General features: G+C 34.0%; 1 protein-coding gene across 4 annotated transcripts in view; it reads left to right on the top strand.

Moving 5' to 3' along the window:
• The window catches only part of STXBP4 (syntaxin binding protein 4), a 192,663-nt gene that overhangs the window by 113,514 nt on the left and 63,788 nt on the right, over positions 1-15,361 (top strand). For 3 of the 4 annotated variants that reach the window (XM_057535726.1, XM_007177289.3, XM_007177290.3), the window contains 3 exons: positions 4,850-4,966; positions 5,457-5,506; positions 7,037-7,170. In XM_057535726.1, coding sequence (XP_057391709.1) covers positions 4,850-4,966; positions 5,457-5,506; positions 7,037-7,170 — 301 coding nt within the window. The remainder of the gene's footprint in view (positions 1-4,849; positions 4,967-5,456; positions 5,507-7,036; positions 7,171-15,361) is intronic. The other variant, XM_057535727.1, reaches the window with a different exon arrangement.

The following is a 15,361-nucleotide window of genomic DNA, read 5'->3' as shown; positions in this document are numbered from 1 at the left end:
CAGTTCTTCTCTTTTTTAGCATAATGGTGCCTCATGCCATTCCTCTTAACAAAATCCTAAACTAAACCATTAACCTGTCTCTGAAAATAATCTTTTTTTCCAAAGAGGAGATGTTATACATGAGCATCTTAACATTTTCCAAACCCAATACCAGTGGAGAAGTAGAAGGAAATTTTTTTTAATTGTTTGAGATTGCTTGAAGAGACACAGACCAAGATATGACAGGATTCAGATACAAATATTCATTTTTAAGGCGGATTATTTTTGTAACAATATTATTTTTCTTACACGTTTTCCCTTATATTATGTCTATATATACTTATTTCCCTTTTTTTTTCACCTTCAGCTTAAGAAATAAAACTTTACCAGTACCTTCGAAGACCCACAATATCCCTTTCCAATTGCATCCCCCTCCCTTGCCCTCATAGGTAAACAAACCACTTTCCTGGATTTAGTGTTAAACATTTTCTAGATAATTTTACTACCTATGTATATATCCCTTAACAATATGTTGTTTAATTTTGCCTGTTTGTCAACTTTATGTAAATAGAAATATACTACTTTTATTGTTCCAACTTGGTTTTTCACTCAAAATTTTGTTTTTGTGATTCATCTATTTGAAGTTTATAGCTAGTTCATGTCTTTTCATTGCTTTTTTGTACTCCATTGAGTGGATATACTACAATATATTTGTCCATTCTGTATTTGATGGACAGTCCAATTGTTTCAGTTTTCTTCTATTATGAACGATGTTGCTGAAAACAGTTTTGTACATATATCCTGCTCCACATGTGTAACAGTTCTCTTGGGTTCATATCTTGGAGTGGAATTGCTAGGTTGAATGATGATTGTATGATCAACTTTACTAATTACAATTAGGCAATGCCTAATTGTGTTTGAAAGTGTTTGAACCAATTTTACTCCCAACAGTAATGAATGAGAATTACCGTTTACCCCAAATCCTTGCTGATGCTTGCTTTCTTTTACTTTTAATTTTTATCAAACTGCTAGGTGTGATAAGTGTATCTCATTGTGGTTTAATTTGAATTTCTCTAATGATTTTGAGCTACTGATATGCTGGAACCAGCTGGTACTGGTTTATGAGAGCTGACTGTGTACATTTCTTCTTAACTGCATGTTCAAGGACATCAGGTTGTTAGCTTGAAATCAGCCATGGTGGGGTTATTTACACCCCCAAATGCAATAAACCCGGGCTTTGCCCCTTGTCCCAGATAGTCAGTTGAGCTACTATTTATGCATTTATTAGGGATTTGTGTTTCTATGTGAAATGCTTCTTCATATCTTTTAACCATTTTTCCATTGGGTTATTTGTCTTTTTTATATTCATATGTAGTGATTGTTTGTATGTTCTGGTTACTAACCTATCTTATATTTTATGTTGTAAAAATCCTCTCTGGAATTTATAGCTTACCTTTTCAGCCTCTGGTGAAATGAACAGGTGTTATTTTCAAGTAATCAAACTTTTCAGTCTTTTCTCTCATGTGTCTTTCCAGAAGTCCTTCCATTCCCAAAGATATTTTTATATTTGTCTCTAAAAGTTTTAAAACTTTGATCCTTCTGTCATGGTTTTGTGTCATTGTATAAGGTGGGGATTCATTTCATTCTTTCTTTTTTATTCTAAGTGAATGACCAACTATCCCAGCACCGCTCATTCAAAAGTCTCTTTTACTCTAAATCTTGATCCGATCAACCTGTCTAGTTCTTTTTCTTTAAAAGTGTGTTGGCTACAAAACCCTTTGATCTTTTATATGTATTTTAGACTCAGATTATAAATTCCATCAAAAGAAATTAATACGATTGCCATTTTTACTGAAAATGCATTAAATATATAATTTGGGGGAAATTTACATATTTATGATTGTGTCTTGATTCATAAACATCACTGAGGAACAGAAAGGTTAATTGCATGTGGCCAGAGAATCTAGTCTATAGATAACTCCAAAATTCATTGATCGTTGCTTCATGGCTTACTGTATGACCAATATATACAAATATTCAAAGAGAGCTTGAAAAGAATTCTGCAATCATTTGATGTGTTGTTTTATATAGTCCACCAGATCAGGATCATTAATTGTGGGGTTCAGTTCTTCTCTAGTCATATTAATTTCTTTGTCAGGGAGTAGGTTAAAATTTCCCTTGTGATTACTTTTTAAAATTTTCTGTATATATTTGAAGTAATGTTTTTAATTGCATACAAGCTTAGAATTATGTTATCATCCTTTTACGAAAATGTTGTGACTCTTCAATCTTCTTTCCCCCTTAATGCTTATTTTTGATTGATATTAAAATAGTTACACCAACTTTCTTTTGGTATTTACCTATGTATTTTTTCCATCCTTTTACTTTCAACTTTTCAGTGTCCTTATATTTTCATTGTGTCTATGATAAACAACTGGTAGTTGGATTTTTTTCCCCATTTTACTGATTTTTGACCTTTAATTGGAAAGGTCTTTCCATTTACATTCTTATTCGCAAATGCACTTGGCTTCATTTCTACCCTTTTATTTTGTGCATTTTATTTGTCCCATGTTTTCTAGTTGTTTGTCATTTCTTGCCTCCCTTTTTTTTTTCTTTTTTGGATTGGGTCAGACTTCTCCTGTGTTCCCCTACTCCCATTTCATTTATTTTACTCTGCTAGTTTAGAAGTTAGACACTCGGTGTCTAATTTTTAAAGATTATATTAGAAATGTTAACATTCTATTTTAACTTAAATTATAAAACTAATCACTGGCTTTCCACTTCTTCTAAATATTGTAAGGACTTTAAAACATAAATCCAATCATCTGTTTCTGCTTAATTTCTATTAACTAAGTATTTTAGTTCTTTCTTGACTTTTAACATCATAAATTAGATACTATTACAGTTTATTTTGTGCAGTCAACCTTCATTTAGATAGACCTCCATGTTTATCATTTTCTTTGTTCAACATTCTTCCTTGCATTTCAGACATCCTTGCTAGAATTACTCTCTTTTTTCCTGAAGTACATCTTTTAGAAATAGTGAGGATCTATTGGTAATAAACTCTATTTTTGTTTGTCTGGAAACATCATTTTTGACTCTTGTTCTTGAAATATATTTTTGCTACATTTAGATTGTTAAGTTGGCACTGAATTTCTTTCAGTGTTTTTATTCCATGGTTGTGATATCAGATGTCAGTCTGTCATTTGTTTGCTATCTGTTGTTTCTTTATAGATGATTTTCTCTTTATCTTTAGTGTTCAGCAGTTTGACTATGATCAGTCATGTGTTCACTTATTTTTATTTATATTGCTTGAAATTCATGGAATGAGGTTCCTGATCTGAGGAACAGTGTCTTTCGCCATTTCTGAAAAACCCTAAGCTTTTATCCTGACCTATTCCTCTTTCATTATTTCTAGTCTGGCTTATGTAATTCAGATTGGATGTATGCTAGATCTTCTTCTGGTTATTTTGTCTCTTCATATTTTCCATTTTTATTTTTATGCTCTATTATGACAAGTTTCTTTACCTCTGTCTTCCAGTTCACCCATTCTCTTTTCATCTGTATCTAATTGGATAGTAAATGCATAAATTGAGTTTCTAATTATTACTGCATTTTTATTTTATTTTTTTTTTAAGCATCTTTATTGGAGTATAATTGCTTTACATTGTTGTGTTAGTTGCTGCTGTATAACAAAGTGAATCAGCTATACGTATACGTATATCCCCATATCCTCTCCCTCCTGCGTCTCCCTCCCACCCTCCCTGTATTTTTACTTTTCGTATCGATTTTTTTGTGTCATCTGGATCTATTTTGATAGTTTCTTGTTTCTTTATTATGCTTTAAATTCTTAATTTTTAAAACATATTAAACATAACTTTATATTCTGTATCTGATCACTTCAGTAGCTGCTATCTCTATAGGTTTGATCCTATAATTTGTTTCCTTCAGCTGACTTTTCATCCATAGTAGCTTATTTGCTGAGATCACGTTCTTTTGATACATTAAATGTAGGCATTCTTTGATGTCTGAGTTTATCAAATAACCCACTAGAGAAATTTCTTGTTTGCTTTTACCAGCCAGGGACCAATTTAAACTAAGTTTTCAGCTTATGAATGTACAGGCCACACAGGTAGTATAAATTCTGACCTGGAACCTGCATGAGTTGGGGGACTGTGGTTGGCAATTATTCAGGGGACACTTTTTTAACCATTCACCAGAGGCAAAATCAAAAGGTTTGTTTCTCCCTAATTCACCCATTAAAGTTCTCCTGTTTGCCATTTGTGCCTGATGAAACCCCAAACTATAGGCCTCCAAGGATCAGCAAATACCCTGAGATCAAATTGTGCTACAGTGTACTCTAACTTCAGTGGGTTCACTCAGCATTGCTATTGCTTATCTTCATGAAATTCCTTCACTTTTCCCGGAATTATTTTACTTCCCCATCAGCTCAGCTTTACATTGGGTCATATTATATTAAATATGTATATATATCTTCAGCATTGTTGGATTGTGCCACACTAGTAGGGGTTTCCGTCAGCATCTGGTAACCATGTTGTCAAGAAACACCACAAACTAATTAAAATGTATTTTAATATAAGAATATAATATAAACTAATTAAAATGTATTTTATATTTTAATATAAAGTTATTTGTAGCTTATCTTAAAAAGTTTGCAGCATTCCGTGCAGTTTAACTTTAAAAATATGCAATTAGTTAAGTACCCCCCAAAACCAGAAGATATGTACAATAAGAGAGAAAATAAATGATATAGTAATGTTGGATATTAGTTAATAAAAAATGAAAATAACAGCCACTAGTATAAAATTGAAGAAATGTATAATATGTTCCTTTTGCTATCTCTGTCCAGGAAAGTGTTCAGGAGTTAAGAAAGCGAATCACAGTACTTGACTGCCAATTGCGAAAATCAGAAATGGCTCGAAAAACTTTTGAGGCATCCACTGAAAAGCTTCTTCATTTTGTAGAGGTAAATTTTCCTGTTACATCACTTTATGTCCATTTTTAAGAAATGTATAGACAACTGACATACAGGTAAATGTCATGGTGTTTGATGGCTAGTGAAACATTCTCTGGCCTCAAAACAGCAATGGTGACTTACAGTCAGATTTTAAATTGCTTAGATAATGAAAAGACCAGCTAACATTACAGATTAAGAGAAATAATTGAGACAGGGTAATATGATCCCAAATATAGACTATGTTTTAATGAACACTTTCTTAACTTTTGATACTATGTAAACATTAGTTGATAACTACCCTATAAAGAAATGTTTCTCTGTGTATTATAATTCTGAGTAGAATTGTATGTTAATGTAATTGATTTTTTTCCCTATATAACAGAAATACCTTTTTAATCGTATGGGTGGAGGGGGTTATAAATATTATTTAAGCAAGAAAAAACATTTTAAAAAGCTATCAAAGTTACATTATCACCTTCACTCTCTTGTTTGTCTCTAGGCTATTCAAGAAGTATTTTGTGATAATTCTCTTCCTTTGTCAAATTTAAGGTAAGAAAATTTAAGTGCTTTCTGCAGAGTATGTCCACTGATTACATTCTTCATCTGCTAAACTACTAAAATCTCTTAAAGTCTTAAGATAGTCAAAGCAATTTTTTCCTTTTATAAAGACTGCCACTAGCAATGCAGTTCTACTTCTAGCAACGTATGCTTGCAAAAACATAGGAAAACTCCACCCTTTTCTGTGAAAACAGCAGTTCAATAAATGAAGGTGATTCATTATATTTTAAGTTTCCACATAGCATTTTTGAATTTAGAAAAACATGGTAGTACACCTTTAAACTCATTTTAATGTAATACTTTATTTCTTCAGGTGAAATCTGATGTTTTTATTGTTATCTATGCTGCTTATGATGTAAAATAATTATGTGAATACCATGATGGTTATTTTCAGTACGATGTTAAAATACTCAGCAGTCAGATTCTGCTTGTATGGGTTAGACATGTCCCAAACTCCCACCACCCAAGGTTTCATTGTGACCTTGAATAATAATTCAAAAGCTTTGGTATTAAAAATGACTATTTAAAAGCCAGAGCCTGCCCTTGCAGGTTCACAGGACAAAGGTAACTTTAAAAAGCAACATTAATATATGTAACTGAATCACTTTGCTGTACACCTGAAAGTAACACAACATTGTAAATCAACTATACATCAATTTTTTTTAAGAAAAAGCAACATTAAGCAACTTTTTCCTACATCTTGGAAAGTTAAACACTAGTAAAATTCGGCTCAGTCTTTTTAATACACTATATCATCTGTAGTGGATATTGGCCTTGGTATTCTACACGGAATAAAGGCTCTGTATTTGAATTTGAGAATTGATGCTTTAGTTTCTCCTTGTGAATTAATACTATCATGCTTAGGAAGATGGATTATAAGTAATGATGGCTTTGTCATCAGTTTAAAATTGTCTCTTTTCAAGTAAAAGTTTCAGCATAATGGTAAAAGTAAAACCTTGCATTTTAATTGTATCAGAATGCATTCATTTCAGGTGACATTTGCATTTTTTGAAAGTGGTATAAATGTTCTAGGCTTTTTTAGATTTAGGGATAGCAAATGGAAGAGTTTAAGAGAGAATTTCAGGAGCAAATATACATATTGAATTTATATTTAATATTACTAGAAGTAGTAGTAAATGTCTCTTTAACAAATTTATGTTTAAGTGCTTAATTTAAGTGTTTACAAAACTAAATAAAAGGCCACATCATGTTAGCATAACACAAGCACTCACAAAATAAACCAAACAAATGATTTAGGAGGGAGCTATCCTTCTATCCCTTCCTCCTTATGTATAAGGTAAACCTAATTTTTTAAATATGCCTATTTATTATATAATAAAGAATTGAAAACAGAAATATTATTTTGTGGGAATTATTTCGATTATGGCTATAAGAATACAATGTTCCCAGAAATCAAAAATTTTTGTACAATTTCATAACTAATAAGAAGAATTCAGATTTAGCAAAGATAGATATTATTCATTGTGTAATAAGTTTAGCTTTATTTTATTGCCCCCATAGTGAAAGAAGAGCTATGTTAGCTTCCCAGACGTCCCTCACACCACTGGGAAGGAGTGGACGTAACATCCCAGCAACGCTGGCACTTGAATCTAAGGAACTTGTTAAATCTGTCCGTGCCATACTTGATATGGATTGTAAGTTTTCTGCATTTTTTTCACGCTTTTAAAAATAACTTATTTAGCAAAACAAAAGAAGAAAATTTCAAGTTTGATAGTTTAATCTTGTTAAATGCATTGGTTTGCCTACAGTAAAATTGATAGCTTATCGATAAAAATCTTAATGCAACCAATTGTAGGGGGAGAATACTTGCTTTATTTAAAGTGCTCAAAATGGCTTCCAACAGAAGATAGCTGATTAAGACTTTTTTTTTAACCTCTACTTCCATCTAAACTCTCTTTGAAATGGAAGAATAAATATAAAAATAAATCCACAACAGCACTGGAAACCTAGAAGGTTGGAATCAACATTGAGGAAATTTTTAATAATATACAACAGATGGAATAAGATTGAAGATACAGCCCAGCTGTGCAAAAGACCCCAGAACACAATAAAGGTGAAAGACAGTGAGTTAAGTAGAACCATGAAAAACCCTCAAGATCACAAGCAGGGAAAACTAGGAACAAACCCTGGGGCAGTCAGCAGGGTAACTAATTAAAGGGCTGTAGAACAGCTGAACCAGTTCCCTACTCTTCAGAGCTGAGAGAATACCTCTGTCAAGGGACTGCATGATCTGTCACTGGACACCCCCAGAGTCAGCGGTGCTCTCAGTAACCTCCAACATCCCAACTGACAGGGAGATCCTTGGGCAAAGCTTAAATGATTAGATATTTCCATCCTTCCCTCTTCCTATCTCCAGGTACTTTTTTCCCAACATGTATTTGGACTTCCTTTTTGTTTGTGTTCTGTCTCTTGGAGTCAGTGTGTCTGCTGGTTTTCTTTGTGCTAGCATCTAACGGTCCATTATTCCTCTAATCTGCACTCTTAATCTCCATGCTGGGGACCAGATTTTATATGTATATATATATATATATATATATAGAGAGAGAGAGAGAGAGAGAGAGAGAGAGAGAGAGAGAGAAATAAAAGTCTGTGTTAATATACTAAAAATTCACAAAAAATTCATAAAAGAAAAAAAAAATCTATGTTAATCAAATATCAAACTAGTAAATTTTGAGTAAAGTCCTGGGTAGTAGATGACTTGACTAGGTAATAGGGGCAATGTTCAAGACCCTTCCTTCAAGGTAACCTTTGACTTTAAAACAATACTATAGAGGATTGGAATCCATGCCTCTAATAGTATCTGCTCAATTTCTGCAATGAGTATTTTTTTGTAATTTTGTATGACCTATTACATTTTTTAAAATCAAATTATATTTTAGAAACCCTATAAAAACTCTTTTTATAAAGAAATTCTGTATTTTTTAGGAGGGATGAAAATAGCCACTACTAATGTATTATGTGTAAGATCAGAATTTTATATATCAGACATTTTTAAGCTAGGGTGGGTACAGTGGAGGGAAACACCTGCACAGACATAGCCCAGTGGACATTGTAATCATTAATTTTAATTACCTTGCTAGCATTAACCTTTATATTTGTCAAACATGATTATTCAAAGAAAATTTTTGAAGTTCAGCAGAACTTCTTTGGAAGAAAAGTGGAAAATTACATCTTCACTTTTTATCTGTTATAAGATTATACCCACTCCGCTGCTTAAAACTAGCAAATTGTTTCTATGTTGTCTTCCTATTTAGAAATACAATTGCTAATGTTTGCATATTTCCCAGCACTTTTGTAATTATATGTGACATATCTTTTTCAGTGTGATAATTCAGATAAACTCAGCTCATTTTTCTTTCTCTTTAAGCAGTAGCTTTTTCTATCTGTAATGAAAAGGAGAAAATTGCTATCATGTGGTAGATAATTCAGCCACAGCCTCCACCTCATTTCCTTTGCCATGGCTATCTGATTATTTCAAGTTTCAATTTGAAATTTTCATTTGGGTAATTGCCTCCACTTTCTTGTTAATTTAAGTATACTCCAGGATGTTATACTATGGAATTTCCTCGGAAATGAAATTAAGATTTCTTAGGTCTTACAGATTAAAACCAGTCACTAAGGAATATCTAGAGGACAATTCCGAACCATTTTTGGATCATGGACTCCATTGAAATCTGGTGAAAGTCCTCTTCCCAGAAATATGCAATTAAGCACATTTTTTTCATGCATTTTCAGAGTGTTTATGAACCCCAACTTAAGAACCCCTGATGTAAAATTACAGGGGACAAGAATGCTTTCTACAGCATTGCAAACATGGCCATCCATCTCTCACAAGAATACCTCTAGCAGTGGAGAAGTATATGAATCACATAGGCAGCCAAGAGTCAAGCAGCACTTTGAATCCACGTAAACAATGTGCCTCAGAATCTCTGATGTTCCCTAGAGGTACCCCAGGGAGCACCTCAATTGGTCATCCAACTTCATTAGGCAAATTACTTAACCTCTGGGCCTGTTTCCTCATATAAAAGGTAGAGATTATAATATCTGAAGTGGCAGGATTGGATGATTAAATGAGATACATGTAAAGTACCTGAAAGTATAAGATGTTCTATAAATGGCTGTTACTGCTGCTGGTACCACATTACTATTTATAGTAATTAATATAAAGAATACTTTTTCTCTATGGTAAGTATTATATAATTATTTTCTAAAGTTTGTTTAACTTCGATACATTTGAAAATGTCATAGCTGAGAGCTTTTCTTAATATATAATATTTAATGCTATTATTGATTTTGAGTTAGAACGTAATCATCACAGGAAACTGCGGTTAAATGTATGAACCAGCAGCTTATCTTTCAGTTGTTTATTGCTAACTGTAAGGAGACTTAGATCTGCTCTGTTACATTACCTTCAGTGAAACAGTATGTAGACATAATAGGCATTTTCAATCAGTACTGGGACCCCTGGAGGCCCTTATATTGATCTCCATCAATATTTACATGGTCAGTATTGTAATGCTTTAGTGTCATCTTTATTTGAAATAAGTACATGTTTTAAAGTGTAATCTTCATTTGATTGACATCTAGATTAACAAAATTCTGTAATGAAAGCAGGAAGAGGCAGTTCTATTTTTAAAAAATGCATATTAAGACAATATCTGAAAAAAAATAAAAAAATAAACAATATCTGGCTGGATATCCAATAGGAGGTTTTTTATAAAAAGAGAACTTATTGACTCCCTGGTAAATCAGCAGAGTAAACACAGGCTTCTACCTTCCTTCCCATGGAAATGATCAATGGAATATAAAAACAGGGGGGAAGTCTTCAAAAGCACTAGCAGTTACAGGCAAATCCCCAAAACTTTTCTACATACGGCAGGTAGGACCACATAGAAGAGAAGCATGAAGGTCCTCTGCTAAACAACAATAGCAATTATGGGAATAACTGGAGGGAACCCCAGCAGGAGGGAACCCCTTCCTGCATTCTAATTTGAAGGGGTAATGAATAAAGTCAAAGACTGGCTACGGGGTAGATGGACTCTTTTTACTCTATTATTTTGGAGAGTCAATGTCATTTGTTGAAATCCTCAGGGTCCATGCAGTTTCTGTGTCAAGCAGAAGGCCATCTGGGGCTTGGTCCTTTAGGCAGCCTAGACACACTTTAGACCTGACACACACTGGGGCATACAAGAAATGTATGTAAAGAAATAAATGTAAAGGGAACCTGGCACAGCAGCTTCTGCACCACAGGCCACATTGCTCTGCACAGCCGCCTCTGGTCCTGGCTCATGACTCACTCCCCTCAGACTGCTGCACTGTCCTTATACTTGCAATGCAAGTGCACATGGGCCAGCCTCCAGCCTGAGCTTTAGAGCATACCTTCAACAACAGCTTGGTTGAGTGTCAGGGCAGCCAGGGATCCACATATTCTTGCAAAGGTCAAAAACCAATTCTGAGTAGAGAGCTCTCTACATTCAAGGCTTGTATAAAGAGAAACATACAACACACACACAGTTCATTCAAGCTCTTATAAACAAATATATATATATATATGTATACATAGAAATATATGATTATGAAAAAGTCCACTTTCAAGAAAATAGGAGGTAGCTGTCAAGATTCAGAATAGACTTCAGGATCAAGATGGTAGGGTGATCTCATGCCATTCTGTTCCTACACTTAGAAGTGACGTTTAAAGTTTTGTGTGTGTTCAAAAGATAAAAACCGAGAAAGGAACGCCTCCCTGCACCAAAAACAGAGGGTAAAACTATAATAATAACTGGGGTCTTCAGCTTCTGAGATACACAGGCTTGACATGAGCAGCTGGAGCAAATGTTCAAACACCCATGAGAGCCCAAATGATGCCAGAGCAAAGGACGCAAGGAGCAGGAACCTTCCAGCATAAAATACACTTTCTTTTCTCAACTTACTCACATATAAGGCATTAAAAAAAAGAAAAATCCCTTCAGTTTAGGAGCCATCTGGGCCTGCCACCAATTAAATTTGAAAGTAAGTATTCTCATCTGCTACAGGTGGGAATATAACTTGACACAACATTCTTGGGAATCAGTTTTGCAGTATATATCAAGAGCTTTTAAAAAGTCTATTTGAAAAGTTTTTTTGAAAGTTAAAAGAAAATTTTAATGGTCATATATTTTAACCTGATAATCCCACCTGTTAGTATTTTTGCAAAGAGAATAATCAGTGATGTGCTTTTAAAAATGTATATACAAGTATTTTCATTGTGGCATTTCTTTTTTTTTTTTTTAATTTTTTTATTTATCTATTTATGGCTGTGTTGGGTCTTTCGTTTCTGTGCGAGGGCTTTCTCTAGTTGTGGCAAGCGGGGGCCACTCCTCATCGCGGAGCGCGGTCCTTTCACTGTCGCAGCCTCTCTTGTTGCGGAGCACAGGCTCCAGACGCGCAGGCTCAGTAATTGTGGCTCACGGGCTGAGTTGCTCCGCGGCATGTGGGATCTTCCCAGACCAGGGCTCGAACCCGTGTCCCCTGCATTGGCAGGCAGATTCTCAACCACTGCGCCACCAGGGAAGCCCCATGTGGCATTTCTTATAAAAGCAGAAGTATGGATGTTCAACTGTTACATATTGGTTGAATAATTATATAGCTTTTACTCAACCCATTGAAAATAAGGATGAACTTTTCCCCTACCAAGCAACAACCATCCGATTACACATATTTGTCTATGTAAGACTCCTGTCTCAATTTAGATATTCCTGTCTGAAATTAGCAATATTTTAACTTTTAAAATTAGAATGTCAGTAATAGCTGCTTTTTGTCTTTACATTCTGATGGTAATTAGAAGTTATTTAGGCAGATGGCAAAAGGCTCTTTGAGAAAAAGGGGAAATGCAGTACTGCAATATTTAAAGGCCTTCACAATTTTTCTTTTGGATCCAAAGCTCACACTTGATATAGCATCTTCTCATTGTACTTATTCGAGGTCTCAGACTCTCATCTTTGCTTTCCTTATTTCCTTCAAAGCATATTTTTATTAACCAACATGAATTTATCAAAGGAAAAGCCTTGTATATATATATATATATATACCATGTGTATACGTGTGTATAGCCATGTGTGTATATATATATATATCTTTGACAGTCAGCTATACTATTTAGAATGGGCATTATTGTATTTACTTCCCATAAAGTGATCATATTATTTATATATCTTTCTTCTCCTAGAATTGGGGAAAATGTTTCACGCATAGGGAATAGGTTATGTGATCTGATGCCATTTGAGAGACAGTTTCACCTGTTTTTTAAGACAGACCTATTCTCTAGCGACTTGGTTATTCAGAGCCAGATAATAACCACTGTAAATATTTCTGGTGTCTTACCATTCAAGGAAAATGGCAAACTCACATATTCTCTTATATTGTTGCAAATTGAAAGTAGGTTACTGCTATAATGTTCCATTTAGAAAATATATCAAATTTAATCTTGGGTGGTTTCTGGAAAATAAACTATACTTGAGTTATTCAATTTTGTTTTAAGTGGGCAAATTATTATTAGCCTCAAGCAAAATAAGTAATTTCTTTCCTGGTACAATTTTATTTCCAAAAACAAAAGTGAGGGGAAAATATATCACTTAAGAAAAGGTAATCATTTAGATTCACTTAGATTCATTACTTCGTTCTTTCATGAATTATTTATTGAGTATCTACAATGCGCCAGACCCTGACATAGACCCTTTGATAACAGCATAAACAAAATCCTTGCTATCAAGCTGCTTAAGTAAATTGTAAGGGCAGAGATGGACAAACAAGTTAGCAAATAAGTACATGACAATTCCAGACAGTGATGACTGTTAGGCATATAATAAGCCAGATGATGTGTAAGGGAATGTGAGTCAGTGGGGATGCTCCTCCTCCTTTTTTGAAGAGGTGTCATTTGAACCAAGATCCAGCCAGGAGGAAACCTATATGGAAAGAGTTTTTTAGGCCAACTATAAAAGCCTTGAGATAGGGGCAATCTTGACATATTTGAGGGACAGAAAAAAAGCCTGGGTATCTGATACATATGAGCAAGCAGGAGACTAGCAGGAGGTAAGGGTGGAGATTTAGAAAGGAGCCAGGTCATATAGGGCTTTGAACACCATAGGAAGGAGTTTGGATTGTATTTTGAGTATTATAGAAGCCATTAATGGTTTTAAGCAGAAGGAATAACATGATCGATCTGGTCTACATTTTAAAAGATCATTCAGGCAGTTTTTTGAAACTGGACTGTAAGAGTAGCCAAGAGTGAAGAAAGCAGGAAGACTAGTTGGCTATTACACGATTTACATAGGAGATGGTAGTAGCATGGGCTAGGTTTGGAGTAGCAAGGAACAAATGTTCATTTTTAAAAAGAGAAGTTGGTCAGCATGTATAATTTTTTGGAACACTTGAAATTCAGTATTAATGTTTAAATTTGATAATCATTGCATATCGGGTCAATGAGTAACCAAAAGTCCACAGCACGAAGCAATTGCCTGTCATCATCTTGGATCTTAGACTACCTCATGTTTCCCTACTGCTCCTTCTGCACATTAATTAAGTGTTGGGTATTTGCCTTTTTCATTAATCAAGTTACTGAGAATTGAAGTGTTGAAATGATTTAATAATACCAAATCTGTAGTAACCATCTGCTATTCTCTATTGGTACATAGGAAGCAAACATATTACAGTTTGTCAGTCATTAAAATCAGGAAGCCACCATGTTTCCAATATTTAGTATACACAAACAGATATCCAGGGTGAGTCAATCCCAGAGCTACCACATCATATGCGTTTTCATAGAAGATCATTTACAGGACAGTATTTCAGATATATACTTTAATCACATATACTACCAGCAGCCGTAAGGTATGAAGGCATGGCTAGACAAGCAAGACCTAATTTCTCACACAAAGCAGGAATATAGTTGTCAAGGGGATTGCAGAATGCACAATATCTAGGATTTAATTAAGTAAAAGGCTGTATACCTTAGTACTAACATGGTGAACAGACTATAACATAAAATGATTTCCAACACAAAAGCAGAAAAAATACGAGGAATGCTTCAGAAATTACAGAAGGCATAGATGGTAAAATGTAGTGAATTAGCTTTCTTCCAAAAAATGAAACTAATTCCTTGCACAGTTAGAAACCGCTATAATAATAGGATGTCTAAAGTATAGTTCATGTTTCTTTCCTATAACTGGACAAGCAAAATGTAAATGGTGGCAGAAAGAAATATTTTCCCTCAAGGCCTGAAAATGTCCTCATTCAAACTGAATGCATTCTTTTAGGTTAATGGAATAGGTGTTCTCCAGAGTTCGTATGAGGACAAAGTATTAACTCATCTCAGGAAAGACAGCAGCAGTAGCAGTTGTGTACAGCTACAGCTTTAATGATTATTTAATATGATAAAATAGTTCAATTTAGATCCAGAAGTTCCTGCCTTCAACAACAGAATATTAATATTACTATTACAGATAATATATTTTAAAATAATAATACCAAAGATATAGATTTTTAAAATTTTATGAGTTTTACAGTTTAAAAGTACCATTTTACATCAATATGTTCTCACACAACCCTGTGAGATAGGCATTATTATGTCTAATTTAAAAGATTTGAAAAGATTAAGGCTCAGAGAACTTAATTTACTTAAGTCACATGCTTGGAAAGGACAGTGCCAGGACCCTAACCTAGGCCTTCTAATATTAAGTCCTATAAGTCTCACAGGGGTATAGTTAAGTCATTATATCACAATTAATTGGCAGAATTTTTTTTTCCTTGGGAACATCTAAAATGGCAGGATGCCTTATATTCAGTGTTATC

Source organism: Balaenoptera acutorostrata, chromosome 20 (genome assembly GCF_949987535.1).
Source record: "Balaenoptera acutorostrata chromosome 20, mBalAcu1.1, whole genome shotgun sequence".
NCBI lineage: Eukaryota > Metazoa > Chordata > Mammalia > Artiodactyla > Balaenopteridae > Balaenoptera > Balaenoptera acutorostrata.
This window is presented reverse-complemented; position numbering and strand designations above follow the sequence as displayed.